The sequence below is a fragment of the Callorhinus ursinus genome, unplaced genomic scaffold, assembly GCF_003265705.2.
Source record: "Callorhinus ursinus isolate GAN/ISIS: 27379988/994484 unplaced genomic scaffold, GSC_fseal_2.0 scaffold79, whole genome shotgun sequence".
Taxonomy (NCBI): Eukaryota; Metazoa; Chordata; class Mammalia; order Carnivora; family Otariidae; genus Callorhinus; species Callorhinus ursinus.
The window spans coordinates 3898631-3914098 of record NW_027397141.1 but is presented as its reverse complement, the minus strand read 5'-3'; the positions used below and the strand labels follow the sequence as shown (position 1 = coordinate 3914098).

The following is a 15468-nucleotide window of genomic DNA, read 5'->3' as shown; positions in this document are numbered from 1 at the left end:
CTCCCAAACCGCCGGCTGGCGTTTGGATACTAGAGAAAAGGTGTGTCTTGGGGCGGGGGGGGGGGGGGGGGGGGGGGGGGGGGGGGCTCAGGGCCGGCCTGTGGCCCTGCTTGCTCCCCAGGTAATGCCAAGAGCGGTGGGATTATGACCTGCAGGAAGGTCAAGGTCATGAGTCCTGGTCACTGGTGCACTAGAGCCATGAGCCTTTGGGGTCCTGAAGGGGCGAGAACAGGTTGGGGAGATGGGGGGAGCCGGCAGAGGGCCTGCAGCCTCCTGGCTAAGCATCTCGCTGCCGGGCACCACGACCCCTGTGCTGTCGAGGGGCTCTCCGTCCTCTGAAGGACACCCTGCTCCTCCCGCTGGGAGCAGAGCTTCCCCCAGTGACCAAGGCGCCACATGAAGCAAACCTGCTTTACTGCTAACTCGTCCCCACAGAGACCCCCGTCCTGCTGATAACCTTCGGTTCCCGCGGGGACCCCTGAACTCCAGGGCCACACATCAGGGACCACACATCAGGGCCACGCACCAGGGCCACACGTCAGGGACGACGTGTCAGGGCCACACATCAGAGCCACGTATCAGGGACCACATATCAGGGCCCAGCTGGAGGAGTGGCTTCCAGCCCAGGGGACGGGCAGGTGAGCCAGGGAAGGGCCAGGGCAGCCCTGCGGGTGCGGGGCTGGTGTGGGGGCTCATGAGGAGAGAGGACCGTCCGCGTGTAGGGCCGTGCGCCGGAGAAGGGGAGGCCCCGATTGACAGCACAGGGACCCCATGGCAGGTTGTCTTGTCCACTGGGGGCCCCCCCATGCAGCCATGAGGGCGGCTGCACAGGTGCAATCATACCCTTAGCACCCACGATGCACGAGCTCTGTCCAGCGGCTGAGGTCGCGCACCACGGCCAGCCAGCCAGGACAGCAGGTCGTCCCACAGGGTGGAGGCAAACTGGGACCTGGGGGGAGTGTGGCAGCCACGCAGGGTCTGGGGATATGCAGGGGGACCCCCCAGGATAGGTGCTGGGGCTGAGTCGGCCGCTTGTCCATGTCGGCTGTGCTCTGGGGCCTTCTCTGCAGAAGCTAGGTGTGCTTGGCTAGGGAGGTCCCCGGCCCCTGGACGCTGCAAGAAGGAGGTCAGCTGTGCCCTATTTCTGCATCACCTGCCCCAGGAGCGTTCTGGAGTCTGCAGGCAGGAGCACTTGGGCTGCGTCGCTCTCAGGACCCTGAGCTGCCTCCCCCAGGCACCGCACAACATCTCCCGACCTTCGGGGAAATCCAAAGCAGGCCATGTTCTAGGCCTTGTCCCTGGTTCCCCGCGCCTGGACCAGGCCCACATAGTCACAGGAAACCAAGGGGTGCTCACAACCTGGCGCACAGACCCTCCCTCCTGCCCACCCGGCGCTCACCAGACAGATATGCAAAGCGCTTCTTCAGCTGGTCCTGGATGTCTGCGGCGCAGAGTGGGGTGATGTCCCGGTGCATGATTTCATCTGCAGGGAGAGCAGACAGACACTACTGTCATTCGGTGGAAACCGCCTTACGCAGCCGCACACATCCACGAACACCGAAGGGGACCAGCGGTCACGTGCTCGGAAAAAGGGATTCCAGTTTCCAATGAGCAGAAACCTTTGTTTCTCAGCGCACAGGAAGCTGTGTGCCGGGTGGTTCATCAATATTTAAGATGTGGTGTGTGTCAGAGGCACAGTGAGGAGGCGGGCAGGTGGGAGGAGGGATGGACGTGCAGGCAGAAGGGCACAGGGACTTGAGGGTGGGAGTGAGGACAAGCCGCCAGCGAGCAGCACCCAGTGGGCACACAGCCTCCACCCCTGCTCTGGAAGTGGTCTGGGCGCCCTCAGGGCCAGTGCAGCCCGAGCAGACACCTGCAGGTCAGCGAGGAGACCTGGCCGCTGCTGCAGGTCTACACCCTCTATACACGCACGTGGGAACGTGCAGAGCTCTGTCCCATGCACGGGCCCCCTGCCTGCCTGACGCAGACACAGAGGAAGGGATGCCCAGCTGGGTCCCTGAGCCAGACGCCGGCGGGTAAGGGGACTCAGCCTGCAGTTGGCAAGTCCTAGATCAGGGGCCTGGGGTGGGGCTGTCGCGTGTCTCTGCAGAGCGCGTGGAGCTGGGGCGCCCGCCCTTGCTCTGGTGTGTGACAGCCTCGCTAGCGATCACGTGACCCTAGCTGAACGGCAGAATTTGCCTTCTGGGACATTAACACCATTTCTCCAAGGAGACTCAGGACCCATGCTGATGCTTCACAGATCCTGCCACACCCAGTTTAAGACCCAGGCCGTGAACAGCTTGGAGATCTGGGTCCAAGCTCTTCCACCCGGAAAATCCCTATGGCGGCAACAAGACGCTCCCTGCACGGACCAGCCTGGAAGCCTGCTCTTCTGGTCTTGCAAACAAGCCAGGGTAAACGGCGACACACTGGGCACATGGGCGGGTCCCCCGTGGAGCCGCCACCCACCCCAAGCCCGCCCAGACCCACAGGGCGGCGGCGGTGGAGGCTGGGGTCAGGAGGTGACAGCAGTCAGTGCTCATCACACTCAGAACGCGGGACCTGACAGGGAGGCCGCCACCCATGGGCAATGAGGCATCTCTGCAGCAGCTCTCCTCCGTGCCAGGAAAACAGGGCTGAGAACAACTGATCTGAGAGTGTGGAGCGTGTTTCTAAATTCCAGACGATGTCCACACACGCTCGTTTGCAGCTCGCAGCCTGGATGGGGGGCAGGGGGCGACGTTCAGATTCTCCTCCCCTCGGAAGGAGGGAGTACGTGCACGGTTAATACTGCACCTGTGCCCCGGATCCTCGCATTCAGCCTCTGTAAGCCCGGAGACGCACGCCGTGGAGCACAGACCATGGGGGAGGGGCAAGGCCTCTGGAGTCTGGAGACGTGTCGGGGCGGGTGAAAGTTGCAGACACTGAGCGGGCAAGTCCCTTAGCGGGCATCACTGGCACCTCAGGACTCCCACCAGACTCCACCAGCCCACAAGGAAAGACGACTATGGGTGTCCAGGCCTCTGACGGTGGACACTGCACGGACATCCTCCGGCTGCGTCCGCCTGGCAGAGCCTTCTGGGCAACACCTCCTCCCCAAGCTCCCAGAGTCCTGAGCTCAGTCCTGCATGAGCAGTCTGCTCTGTGCCCAGCCCGCCTGATGGCACGGGGCTTTCCCACGTGCTAGGGACAGGCCTACTATTACCAACCATTCCCGTGCTGTCTGACAGAGGGGAGGCCCCACTGGCCGGATCGCTGTCAACATGAATTTGGTTCCTTGGGAGAGACATCTCTGGGCCTCGTCAACCACCCTCCTCCACAGGTGCTGGCCACTCCCGTGTCCCCAGAGCTCCTCCAATGGGTGGACCAGGTCCCTCAGGCCTCAGGGCCTTTGCATGAGCTGCTCCCTGTAATGTGTCTCCCATGTCTGCCGGCCGGCCCAATCTTACTCCATTCTTGGCCCAGAGGTCATGTCTTCAGGGAGGCCTTTCTCCACCTCCTGGCCTGAGCTGGGCCTCACAGTGCCCTGCACGCCTGCCGGAGCGTCTGCCGGCCACTACGAAAGCCCAGGGCCCGGCCCAGCACCCGTTGCGATAGGAGCTCAAAGAACTTGCGCTGAACAGAGGAAGCAAGGGGCATGTGACACGGTGACTTCCCACAGCAGCATCTGGAATCCAGCTAGTTTGGCAAAGTTCTTCCTGACATGCACACAGGCTGGTGCAGGATTTCTGGAGCCCGTGGACTTCTGACTGTGGGGGCATGTCAGCTTGCAGCCTCGCTGTGGATCCCACACTCGCAAGGTTTCTGGGGCAGAACGCATTCTAATACTGTCTTAGGTCAAAGGCCCCTTTTTAGGTGTGAACAATAGTGTCACTCTGTGCACAGCCCAAGCTGGAAACAGCACACAGGTGGGTCCACAGGCATGGACTCCATCTAGAGGTCCTTCCGGCTTATGTGGTCACTGCCCACTTCTCATAAAGCTGGAAATAAGTAAGGACCATGGCACGAGGAGCTTGTCGCTGTCACCTGCTTGCTTCTGCCCCGTGGGATCTGGACCTGCGGGTGCAGTGGGCAGTTCTTCCATGTGGGCCAGGCCCACATTGTGCGGCAGAGGACACGGTGGACCGCTGGCTCAGCAGGAAATGGAGGAACCCTCGGGGGGACGGGCAGGCCTCCCCGGTGCTCCAGGGTCAGAAGTCTGGACAGGAAGGGGGTCGCCCCACCCGCGGGCCCAATAAGAGGGTCAGGCGAGGCCCCGCGCCTTCACAGAACGGCTCTGTGTGAGCACAATGCCGCATAGATAACTCCCTGTTTCCAGCATTCCTGTCTTAGCCAGACGTGAAAGGAGACCCCCGGGCAAGGAGCAAGAATCACGTCCGGGAGGTCAATGAGGGTCTGGTCTGGTCGCAGAGAGGGCAGCGCTTCCCATCGGGGCCCCGCAGGGGCAGGGCTGGGGGCCCAGCACAGGGCAGGAGACACATGGCCCACTCACCCCTTCGGCGTGAACCACCCCTCGCCTCACAGTTTAGCCACCCTGGGACCCGGCTCAGCTCCAGACTAGTCTGCCACCATCTAGGAGCCCTTTGGGACCATAGTGGCCCCCGGGTGCAGATGAAGACACGCAGCCCCGAGGCCCACGCTGCTCCTCAGAGCTCCAGGCTCTGCATCTCCCAAGGCTGCACACCCTTGCCTGGCGGGTCTGCAGCTCAGGCCTGCGTGGGAACCACCTGGAGGCCTCGGTAAGGTGCGCACAGAATGGGTGCCCTGCATCTCCTACCCTGCCTGCCCCACGCTGGCTGCAGTCCCTGCGTGGACTGCAGTCCCAGCATGAGCTGTGCCTCCAGGTGACGCGGTGCTGAGGTCACACCCGTGTCCAGTCGGACAGACGGCAAGTCCGAGGCTGTGCTGTCCATGGCACACTCAGGGACGCCAGGAGGGTGTGTATCCGCCATCAAGCAGACGTTTGCCCGTTCATCAACACCCGTCTTATGAAGGGTGTCAGCCAGGTGGGCCGCGGGATGCACTGTGCACACCCACAGCAGGCCAGGACCCGCAGGGCGTCCCCACTCACACCTATACCTGGGCTTGCGGATACTCACAGCACACACTCCATGGGCTCTGAGTAAGACACAGCTTGGTACAAAGTAGCTTTTGGAACACTATCCCATAGGAAGGTAGTGGTATCAGCCCGGCCCCAGGGACTGCCTGAAGCCAGGCTTTGGCGGAAGCCCTGCTTAGCAGCCCCACCCCTCTGTCTTTGCCACAGGCAGACAACCAAGCCCCGGTGACCCTCAGAGTCCTCCTCAACACAGGCTCCAGGCCACTTGGGCAAGCACGTGGAGAGGGCACAGGGGCCCAGGCCGGTGCGGGGCCCCCGAGTGTAGGCAGTGCTCACGACCTGCCTCCCAGCCAGCCCCGAGCGTTTCTCCAGCTCGGCTCCCGTGGTGGGGCCACTGGGGTCGGAGCCCCCGAAGGTCTCTGTGTGCAGGCTCCACAGTTGAGTGGACCCCGGGTTCCGGGGGCCGGCGGGGCGGCCAGGAGCTGCTCCAGTAACCGGCGGGGACGTGCCCAGCTTGTCCTCGCTAAAACGAAGACACGACTTTCGGGGAAGTCCGACATGAGGCCCGGCTGGGCCAACGGAGCAGAGAAGAAAAAACCTCCCCCAAACCCGCCCAGGCCTCAAATCAGTCAAAAAGGCAAGCGTCTCTTGAACGTCTATGGCCGGTCGGCGCAGCGGTGGTACCAGAGAAGTGTAGGAATCTGCTAAACTCAGGCTGGTGAGAGCAGCAGTGGGACTCTTCAGTCGATGCACGAGAAAACCCATCGTAGAGACGCCCGTGGTGGTGTCACTGTTACCAGGGACTCTTCACGTATCCGTGCATCTGTCACAACCACCCGGCAGGCAGGAGCATTATATTCCGTCTGCTGGACAAGCAGCCCAAGGCACAAAGATGTCCAGAGACTTGCCAGAGACCACACAGCAGGGACCAAGGAGATGCTAGGAGCAGCACCTCAAAGGGAGGGACAGGGTACTGTCCATCTGAGGCTTGTCATGCGGGTGACTTTCAGGGACGGGTTCGTAAGTGCAGATGCTCCTTGGGGCCTGAAGGGCTCAACGGAGCAGAAGCAGGAGAAGCTGGACCTCTTGGTGAGCTTGGGCCCCGGCGACAGCGGACGGCAGGGTCCTGACCATCACGTGCTTCGGTGGGTCCCTGACCCTCGTGTTGGTGGTCAAATAAATGACATTCAGCCGATCCCAGAGGCACTGAAAATCACCCCATAGTTCTGTATTTGTTTTTCTTTGTCAGAGCCTGAGTAGCGTTCTGACTCGAGGTCGTAAATGCTGTCCCTGCTGCAGGTGGAGGAGACCGCGGGGTGGGTGGGGATCGGGCTCCTAAGCCCACAGTCAGGCCGCGGCCCTGGAGGCCCGGCTCAGGGAGCAGCCACTAAGCACTTTTTAACCCGAATTCGACTGCACACTGTGCCCAGGCCCCCAGGGCCCCTGGCATGCAGGGCTGCTGGTGCATCCGTGCGGCCTTCTGGGAGTCGCTCTGATGAGGGGCTAGAGCCAGGGGGCTGCAGGCCGCGTGCTGACTCACCTTTCCCACACGGGGATCCCTGGTTTCCGGGTGTTCCTCTGCCTCCTGAGCTAGTTTTCGCCGCATCCTGCTTGCAGGGTGGCCGTGCGCGGTGCCTGGCGTGTGGGTGGGTGTTGAGCTGTCACCAATGCTCGGCATGCGCAGCCTGCCCTGGGCCCTGGCCGGCGCCCGGCTTTCTAAGTCACCGGGGCCGGGGGCATCAAGCCCACAGTGTTGTCCACGGTGTCTTCTCCTCGGCCGCCGTTACCGAGAACAACAACCACGGGAGACGGTGTTCGCTTCCACACGGCAAAGGATGCCAACGGCAGGTGTCACTGCTGCCCACAGGGGTCTCCGCCACAGGCGCCAGGGGACTGCCAGTGTCCCCTCAGACGTGCAGCCTTGCACACACACACGCACACGCAGGGACGGGACGGGCACGCGCGGAGGGAACAGCACACAGGACTACGCGGGCAGCGCTAACGCGTCAGAACAGGTGTGAAAACATCTCCCCCCTTAAGCCAACATCAGACGTTTCCTCAAGACCTTGTTTCAGAACCAGCTCTGAAAACTGGAAGCCCTGTTAGAAGAGACAGTTCCTGACGTGGGCTCTGATCCCAGCCTGAGAAGACAAAGACCCACGTGCCGCAGGGGCACACACTGACACGTGCCCACGCCCTGCTCTCCCAAGTCCTCCTCACGCCCTGGATTCCATTTTCAGGTGCCACTGTCAGGCCCACTTCTGCCCCGACCTGGGCGAGCCCATGGGAAAGTGCTCCCTCGGCTGCAGCAGGGAGCCCAGGCCCCCCAAGCACAGCACCGCCCAGAGCACATGCCCTCCCTGCCTTCACACCACCTTGGGCTATTCTGGGCCATTCTGGACCATTCCTTGGGCCTGCCCTGCTCACCCAGGGAGTCCCTGTGTCGGTGAGAAACCTCCTCATACCCTCAGTGCACGAGGGTCATCGCGTCTGATTCTGGGCAGGGGCGGGCCCCACGCTCGGAAGGCCCCGCGCTCGGGAGGCCCCATGCAGCCCCCCGCAGCCCCCCGCTGCAGTTTCAACGCTGCCGTCGCCGGTTCTGGCACTTGAGGGAGGAGAAGCCGGTGCCTGGAGTGGGTCCGGAGTAAGGGAGTGGGCAGCTGTGACATGCAGGGACAGAAGAGAGGCTGCGTTTGGGGCGAGCGGGGCCCCCGAGTCACACGGCGCTCCACCCTGCCCTGGCGGCCCCTGGACCTTCGTTCCCGTCCCTCTTCAGCAGCTTCGTTCCTACTTCCCCAGCCCCAGGCCAGCCCGAGCGGGCACTGTCGTGGAGCTGCTAGAGACGGGGAGAATGGCAGCAGGCCTGGGAGCGCCTCAGTGGGCTCCCTCTACCCTCCCCGGACCGAGGTGGAGGTCGGGGACCTGCAGCGGTGGGCTCCAGGCCCCCCCGTCAGCACTCGGCCCGCAGGCCAGCCAACCGAACCCCGAGGGAAGCCCCTCACCTGCCGGCTGGGGGTCCACACAGGTGGGTCAGGGAGGGAGGCTGGCTGCATGGGACGCTTCCCAGGGCTTGGGGCTGCCGCGAGGGGGCTGTGTGGCCAAATCGCCCCATTCATGGGACTGTTTGCTGCAGGGCCCTCACGAATATGGCCTTCAGCTAGCAGGTGCTCCCTGAGCACAGGGGCCCGGTTTTGTTTTAAGGCCCACAAAGGCAAGCACAGAAACTGGCCCAGACACGGAGCCTGAGCAGGTGCATGTCCACGAGTCCAGCTTGGGCCCTGCCCTGGACACAGCCCACTCAGCTCCGGCTGTCACCGTCGTGGCAGACGAGAGGGTGCTGGGCTGGGGGCTGGGGGAGAGAGGCCAAGCACTCACTCTCGGGCTGCCGCGCGGGTCGTGGGGCTGGGGTCCCGTCCAGGGGCTCCAGTGGCCAGGCCCACCACTGACTGCCGCTCGGGCCACGGGACCTGGAGCCCCTGGAACTGAGAAGGGTGCTCTTGCCACAAGCGAGGGCCTCCTCACACCCACACCCGGGTGTCCCCCCCGAGGCTGCCGTCACACATCTGTCCTTCCCGAAATGCTGACAGGGCTGGCCCCCACTTTTCCCAGAACCTCCCTGCAGCCATGGGCCACTGTGCTCACAGTGGTCAGATCTAGGACGGAGCATAGCCAGGAGCTCCCTTTGAACTTTTCTGAGTTTGAAATTCCTGTGAATTCTGAGTCACACTTCTGTTTAATTTAACAGAGCACCAAGTCGCCTCCCTGGCTCTGCGGCCAAGTGTGCACCTGCACAGGTTTGGGAGCCAGGGATGGGACTCAGAAGGTTTCCAAAGTCCATGCCCCGCGGGGCTGGGGAACAGGCCGAAGACCATCCTCCCCTGTGGGCAAGAGCAGGTGTGTGGGCTCACTGCTGGCCTGGACACCGTACAGCCAGGGTGAGGCCAGCCGAGGGGCTTGGGAAGCAGAGACCACCCTCCCCCCGCCACGCCCTGCTGCCAAATGAGCGTCCACACGAGGAGGCTTGAAAGGAGGGTGACAAGGGCCTCTGGGCCACGGCTCAGAAACCCGACGGAGGCATAATGACAGGTTTTAAGGCACAAATATTGGGGAAGAGGGTGCACCCATAAAACTGAGAGTGTTGTTTGCTTTCGAAGCCATCAGGCCACACCGTGCCACGAGTGCCACTGCGAAGCCCTCTGTGCTTGGCGCACCTGGGAGCCAGCGACCGCAGAGCAGGGACGGCGGCACCTCACTGAGCTCCCAGAGAAGTGGCACGGGTGACACCTGTGGCCAGAAGTGGGGCTGGCGTGGCAGGCCCAGCGGGGAGGCCTCGTGGCCACCCTGCAGTCTGGGTTTATCACCCGCGGCTACACAGTGGGTTTTCAGTGCCCAGAACAGGATGAGGGGGTGAGGGAGATGCACGAGACCAGCTAGGCATCAGCCACACCAGCCTGACATGGGTGGACAGGTAGGCCAGGTGACGTGAATGGCGAGCCAGAACCACCCAGAACTCACTGACTGCAGTAAGCTCCTGCATCAAAGGTGAGGATCCATACTCGAGTCTCTGCACAAGGTATCTGCAGTCCTGTCATTTTTGGTAACGCTCCTGCTGGTGAACTCTATGCTGTCCCAGGACAGAGAAGAATCTGCTCAGGTGGCCTGGACGAGGCCCCAGGACAGGGCAGTGGCCATTTCTGGCAGACAGAGCCGCTGGGCCCTCCCTGCAGCAGAACCAGCGCCTGTGGCCCCAGGAACACTGAGCCCAGCGAGCTCCTGGAACAGCACCTGGCTAGCCCTCGGGAGAGGGGTGCCGTGTGGACCAGCCCCCGAAGCTGAAGAGGCTGATGCCCGAGGATCTCAATGAGCTTCTGGAGCCAGGGAGGATGGAAGGGAGAGAAGGTGAAAGAACCAGCCCCATCCCAAGTGTGCCCAACAACCAGCTGCGCATGCACACCCACAGAGTCAGACCAACGTCGCCTGCCCCTCAGAACTGAGACTTTGGGTCGTAGCAAAAGCAAATACTGTCAGCCCAGAGCAGCACGGGTGACAGCATGCCGGCTGCACACCCTGGCTTTGGGCAGAGCCTCCCACGGCGCCAGCACCCCAAGAGCTGGGGGCACCCGGCCCGGAGTCCCCCAGGTCCACGTTATCAGCACCAGCATCTCTGCTGGCTCTCAAGTAGCAGGTACACCTACGCGTCACACACACACACCAGGGACACACACCCCACATCCAGCCACTGCTGTTTAAAAACAAAGGAAATGTTTCTGATGGTGTTTTCTTATTTGTCAACATTAAAGAATCACAGATCAGGAAAATCACTGCCTCTGGTCCTTCCTCAGGGCAGGTGCTCGCGAGCATCCTTCCTCTGTATCCACCCTCAGAAGGCGGCTCACAGAACACGTGTACAAGAAGGGGAGGCGCGGTGCGGTCCGTCACTGACACCAACAGCAAGGTCCTTCCAGGAATCCCAGAGGCTCTCCAAAACTCTTCCCTGAATTGTAAGCAAGCACTTTATTCCTACTTTCTAAGCACCAAGAATTCTATAAGTCTACAAGCAAACAAGAGGTTGCACTAACCTTCACTGAGACCTTGCACGTCTCGTCTACTCCGGGCCTCACCGTGGTGGCCTGCAGAGCAGGGGCACAGGTGCTCCAGGGACGCTGGCCCACCGGGAGCCCCCGCCCTGCTGGGCACGCACACGGGCCGGCGCGCGGGAGGCAGGGACGGACGGGGAGAGCTGGAGGAGGTGGGGCAGGTTTTGGTGGGGAGGGGTCACACACCACTGTTGACTTCACTGAGGTCATGAGGACAAGACAGGAGGCGCCCAAGCCTGTGATCGGTCGCGGCTCAAACGCGCCGTCCTGTTCTGTGGTGTGAGTCGCCCCGGGACACGGACAAGCCTGTGGCCTCCCCTTGGTCTCCTGTTGACTCAGGGCAGGTACCACCTCGACTATGAGGACGTGAAGGGCAACGTGGGCATCCTTGCTGGTAAACAGCAGGTGCCAATCAAACCCAGCATGCAACGACACAGGCCTGCAGGAGCGCTGCCCCCCGTGGGACCAAGACCCACCGCCACACACACCAACAGCTGCTTCCTCCTCAGGCAAACACCCTTGTTCTGGGAAACAGCAAATAGTTCGTGCAGATGGGAGACCCTCCAACCCTTATTACCCAGGCCCTCGCGGGATGCTCCTTCGAAAACCTGTGTACGGCGACAGCAACGTCTCCTGGAGGAACTCAAGTTACAAGAACCAGAACTAGTCCCCACTTAGGAAAACAAGCCGCCGTCTGAAACAGCTCATGGTCGAACTGAAGAACCTCCTGGAACAGAATACACGTGTGGGGCGGCCGGGCACGCGGGGGGTGCCCTGAAAGCACGGCCCACCCACAGCCAAGCCTCGTGCAACACAGCGTCTCCCCCAGAGCCTCCTCCCTGACGTGCTGACCCCGGGCCCCAAGTCCAACACTCGCTGCACGTGCGACGCTGGGTCCCACCGTCCTCATGGCCACCTCAGTGGCGGGCACATTCACCACACACCCAGGGCCTCCGTCATCAAACGGGAAATTTCGGATGTTTTCCAGTTGCCACTGATAGCTAAGATTTGACAGATTCATCAAATTTACAGAGATAGTTGATGAGCTCATTTGTCAACCTTGGGCAGAAGCACCTGCTGGAAAATGTACTTAGGACAAATCACTTCAAAATGAGCACCCTTCCATCCTCAGAACGGCAACAGGGGGACGTGGGCCGTGCCCACCCTCCGGCCGGGGCGGGGGCAGATCCCGCAGAGCCCCGGTGGCTGGCACTGTCCTGCGCTGGGCCCCCAGGCCTGCTTGGCTGCTGGACAGCCCTCCGTCGGGATGCGTGTGCCCCGGCAGCCGTGGGGACAGTGCTGGCCTGAGTCGCTGCCGGAGACCGTAGCGCTGACCCCCCAGGCTCTGGGGCTCCGGCCAGTGCACCACAAGCCCGTCTCCCGGAAAGCTCGAACAAAGGAGCCCCGGTGAGAGCTCCTTCCCACTTCCCGGGTGAGCACCTTTACGGCAGGGCAGGCACCCGCAGGGCCGGGCTGGGGGAGAAGGCAGTCACAGCCCCCCACCAGCGGCGGCGCCTGACAGGCCCCCTCTCAGCAGCGGGGCTCCTGCTCTGGCTCTGGCAACGCCCCACCCTGGACCCCGACAGGGCCAACCAACCTTCGTCTGCGCAGCCCCTGTGGGGGGGGGCCCCACACAGCGTCCCCAGAAGGCCCCCGCCTGCCCCCGCACCCAGTCCCCCACCCCCGCAGCGCCAACGCGCAGCCCGGACGCACCTGTGCTGGTCTTCAGGAGGAGCCACAGCCCGGAGAGGTCCTGCGACAGCAGGGAGATGAGGCTTAAGGTCATGCTGTCACCACCAACGCGCCCGCGTCAGGAGGCGGCGGCCTGCCTCCCGGAACGCCCGTCCTGGGCGCACAAAGGAAGGCGGCAGGGCTCCATTCCTGGGTGGCCCGCCAGCCTGCCCCCGGGGCCTTGGTGCTTGAGACTCAGCTCCGCTCGCTAGATGTGCCTGCCAGGAGCTGCCCAGCCCCTGCGGCGAGGCTCCCGCGGCCCCAGCTCCATCCCCGCCGCCCGTCTGCACCCTCCCTGCGGGGGCCCCCAGCCCACAGGGGCGGGGCAGGGTCTGCCCCTCCGGCCCAGGGGCTCCAGTCTGTCCCGTCTGTCAGTCTGTGCTCCTCCAAGAGCTGTGTGTGTGCACGGCTGTTCACGCATGTGAACAGGTCCTGAGCAGCTGGGGCCTCAGATGCCCCCAAGGGCTGAGAACGGGAAAATATAAAGGGGAGGGGGACCCCTGGGGAGCTCATTAAAACGCAGGTTTGGTTTGGGCGGGGGATGGCGCTAACGAGCTCCCAGGTGACCAGGCCAGTAGTGGAGGACCAGGTCCTGGGCGGGAAGAGCCGGAGGGGCTGGAATGGAGCTGGAGCCCGCGCCCCACCGTCCTGAGCTGGACCAGGCTCTGGACAGAAGCCTTCACGGCCGCCTGCAGGTTTGCCCCACGGCTGGACTATAACGTCGCAGACTCGCGCGCGTTCCCACTGGCCTGGGCCTCAGGGGGCCACGGGGTCACCACGTCACGCTGGGGGAGCACTTTCACCACGGGGGCAGCCGCCCCACCCCCGCTGCACACCCCCCTTCACTCACGCCTGTCACGTGGCCAGACTGACCTGCGGGACAATTCCAATCCCCTCCTTCCTGTGCACTCCGCCCCGAGGCTCCCCCACCGACACCGGCGGGCACAAGGCTTCACGCGCTGCCCCAGGGACGGGCCGGGGCCATTCAAGACCACCAGGCTGCGCGCCCCTGGCTCATGGCCAGGGCTTCAGAGCCAAGCCAATCCAGCCTGTCCCATGGCCCCAGCCCACGGCAGCGGGTCCACCGGACCCCAGACCCTGCACAGCGCCCCCGCACACCTCCAGGTCAGATGCAAGGAGGCCCACACCACATGAGGGACCAGCAACCAAAGCAGCTCTGGGAAAGAAGTATACCACACCCAAGGCTCCGGCACCGAGGGACGTGGCTTTTCAGCAGGAGGAGGGCAGGGGTGCACGGTGGGGGGAGGGCTACGTGCCGGTTCTCCGCACCCCCTCTCCCGCACCACGGCCGGCTCTCGGGGCCAAGGCCCGGGTGTGCGGGCTCAGGGCCGCCAGCAGCAGGCTGTGCTCTGAGGAAGACAGCAGCCACCGTGGGCCGTGACCTCAGCCAGGAGCCGTCAGCACCTGGGCCTCCCGCTCCCTCATCCTGCATCTGGGAAGGACAGCCACGGGTCCCTTCAGAACCACGATGTGCAGTTTGTGGAGGAAGCTGCTGGTGGAAGGTCTTCCCTCTGCAGACACGGGATTCATTCATCCGAGAAATGTGTGCCAGATGCCCTGGGGGGCGTGGGGGCAGGACGTGAGTGGTCAGACACCAGCGCTCCAGAGGTGGGGCCGTGGCGCATGAGCTACATAGGTCCCCAGCCCTGGCCACGGTCAGAGAAGGGCCAGGACAAGTCCCAAATTATTAATGGGATAGACTAGACTCTGCCCCGAACACCCACAGAGCTGATCCATCGCCCACTCTGAGCTTTTCCCCAAATGTGTCCTTCTCTGAGGGGCACCCCTCACCCACCCGTCCCAAACTGTGACCCACCTTCATGCCCTGCAGCCGCACGTCCACGGCACTCAAGCCCACCCCTTCCTGTCCTCACAGCCTGTGTCTGCAGTGCTCACACCTGCTCTGAGTGGGCCCTTGGGCGGCCGCCGCAGAGGCCTGGCTCCCAGGCGGGCTCTCCCTGATTCAGCTCCCGCCGCAGGTCCAGCACCCAGAGCCGGCCCAGCACATGCGTGTTAAGTGGCTGGGGTCACAGGTGGGGATGTAGAGAAGTTAAGGAGGGTGCAGAGGCGCCACATACGCAGGCATTTTCTCTGTAGCACGTTGTCTGAGCCTGGCCACCACCCTGGAGGCCCTGAGGATGCAGTTCTGGCTCCTAGGAGGCAGGTGCGCCCCATGCCAGGGGCACTGCCCCATGTGCTCACCACGGTTCCGGAGCCTGGCCCTCCACCCGTCTCTCCCGCCTGTTGTGTTTTGTTTCTCGGCGCCCGCCAGGGCTTTCTTCTCACGCACGAGCCGTCCAGCTGTCCGAGGACCTGCAGCTCTGTGTCTGGCTTCCACCTGTCCCTGAAGCTGTGTTCTCTGGGGTGCAGAGCGTGTGGGGAGCCCATCCTCCAGGGAAGGCTGTGGGGCCCGAAGGGCACGCGGGCCTTTCCAGCCAAGTCTCCAGGGCCAGAGACCAGCTCTGGGAACTGGCTCAGCCGCTGAAGCCCTGCAGAGCCTCAGAGGATGGCCAGGGGATGGCACTCCATACTGTGGGGACAGCTGAGCTTGGAGCCCGGAGTCGGGGCCAGGAATGCATCCAACACAGGGCTGACCACGGGCCTGGCGGGTGGGCGCATCGCTCTAGGGTTCGTGGACGTCAACCCTGATCAGCTGATGACAAGTTACTCTTCTCAGAAATGGGCAGAGTCCCAGAGCCCATGTTGTGTTCGGCTTCATGTGACGGGCGGTGAAGCCACCCGGGGCCAGAGTTCCACGCACAGAGCCTGCTGTCGGGCCAAGAAGGCTTTCGCTTAGGCATTCTTCACTGGGTCGTGTCGGATACTCAAACCTTTTTCGCTATCCAGGGAGACAGCTTGATGTGGCTCTGCCCCACAGTCTGCACCGTAGGGGAGAGGCGGAGACTGCAGAGAACCGAGGAGGGTCAGGCCCCACGGGGCGGGGTGAGCGTGAGCTGACCCCCATGGTGGCCGCCCTGTGGACTCTGGCCTCGTGGGGCAGTTTGCACGACTGTTTCCCATTGCCCGCATTCCTGGCTGTGGAGGTGTTTTCCCTGAGCG

General features: G+C 63.2%; 1 protein-coding gene across 17 annotated transcripts in view; it reads right to left on the bottom strand.

The window, feature by feature from the left end:
* Nucleotides 1–15468, bottom strand: part of MCF2L (MCF.2 cell line derived transforming sequence like) — a 133601-nt gene that overhangs the window by 49541 nt on the left and 68592 nt on the right. For all 17 annotated transcript variants that reach the window (XM_073887462.1, XM_073887458.1, XM_073887460.1 and 14 more), the window contains one exon: nt 1400–1483. In XM_073887462.1, the coding sequence (XP_073743563.1) occupies nt 1400–1483 (84 nt within the window). The remainder of the gene's footprint in view (nt 1–1399; nt 1484–15468) is intronic.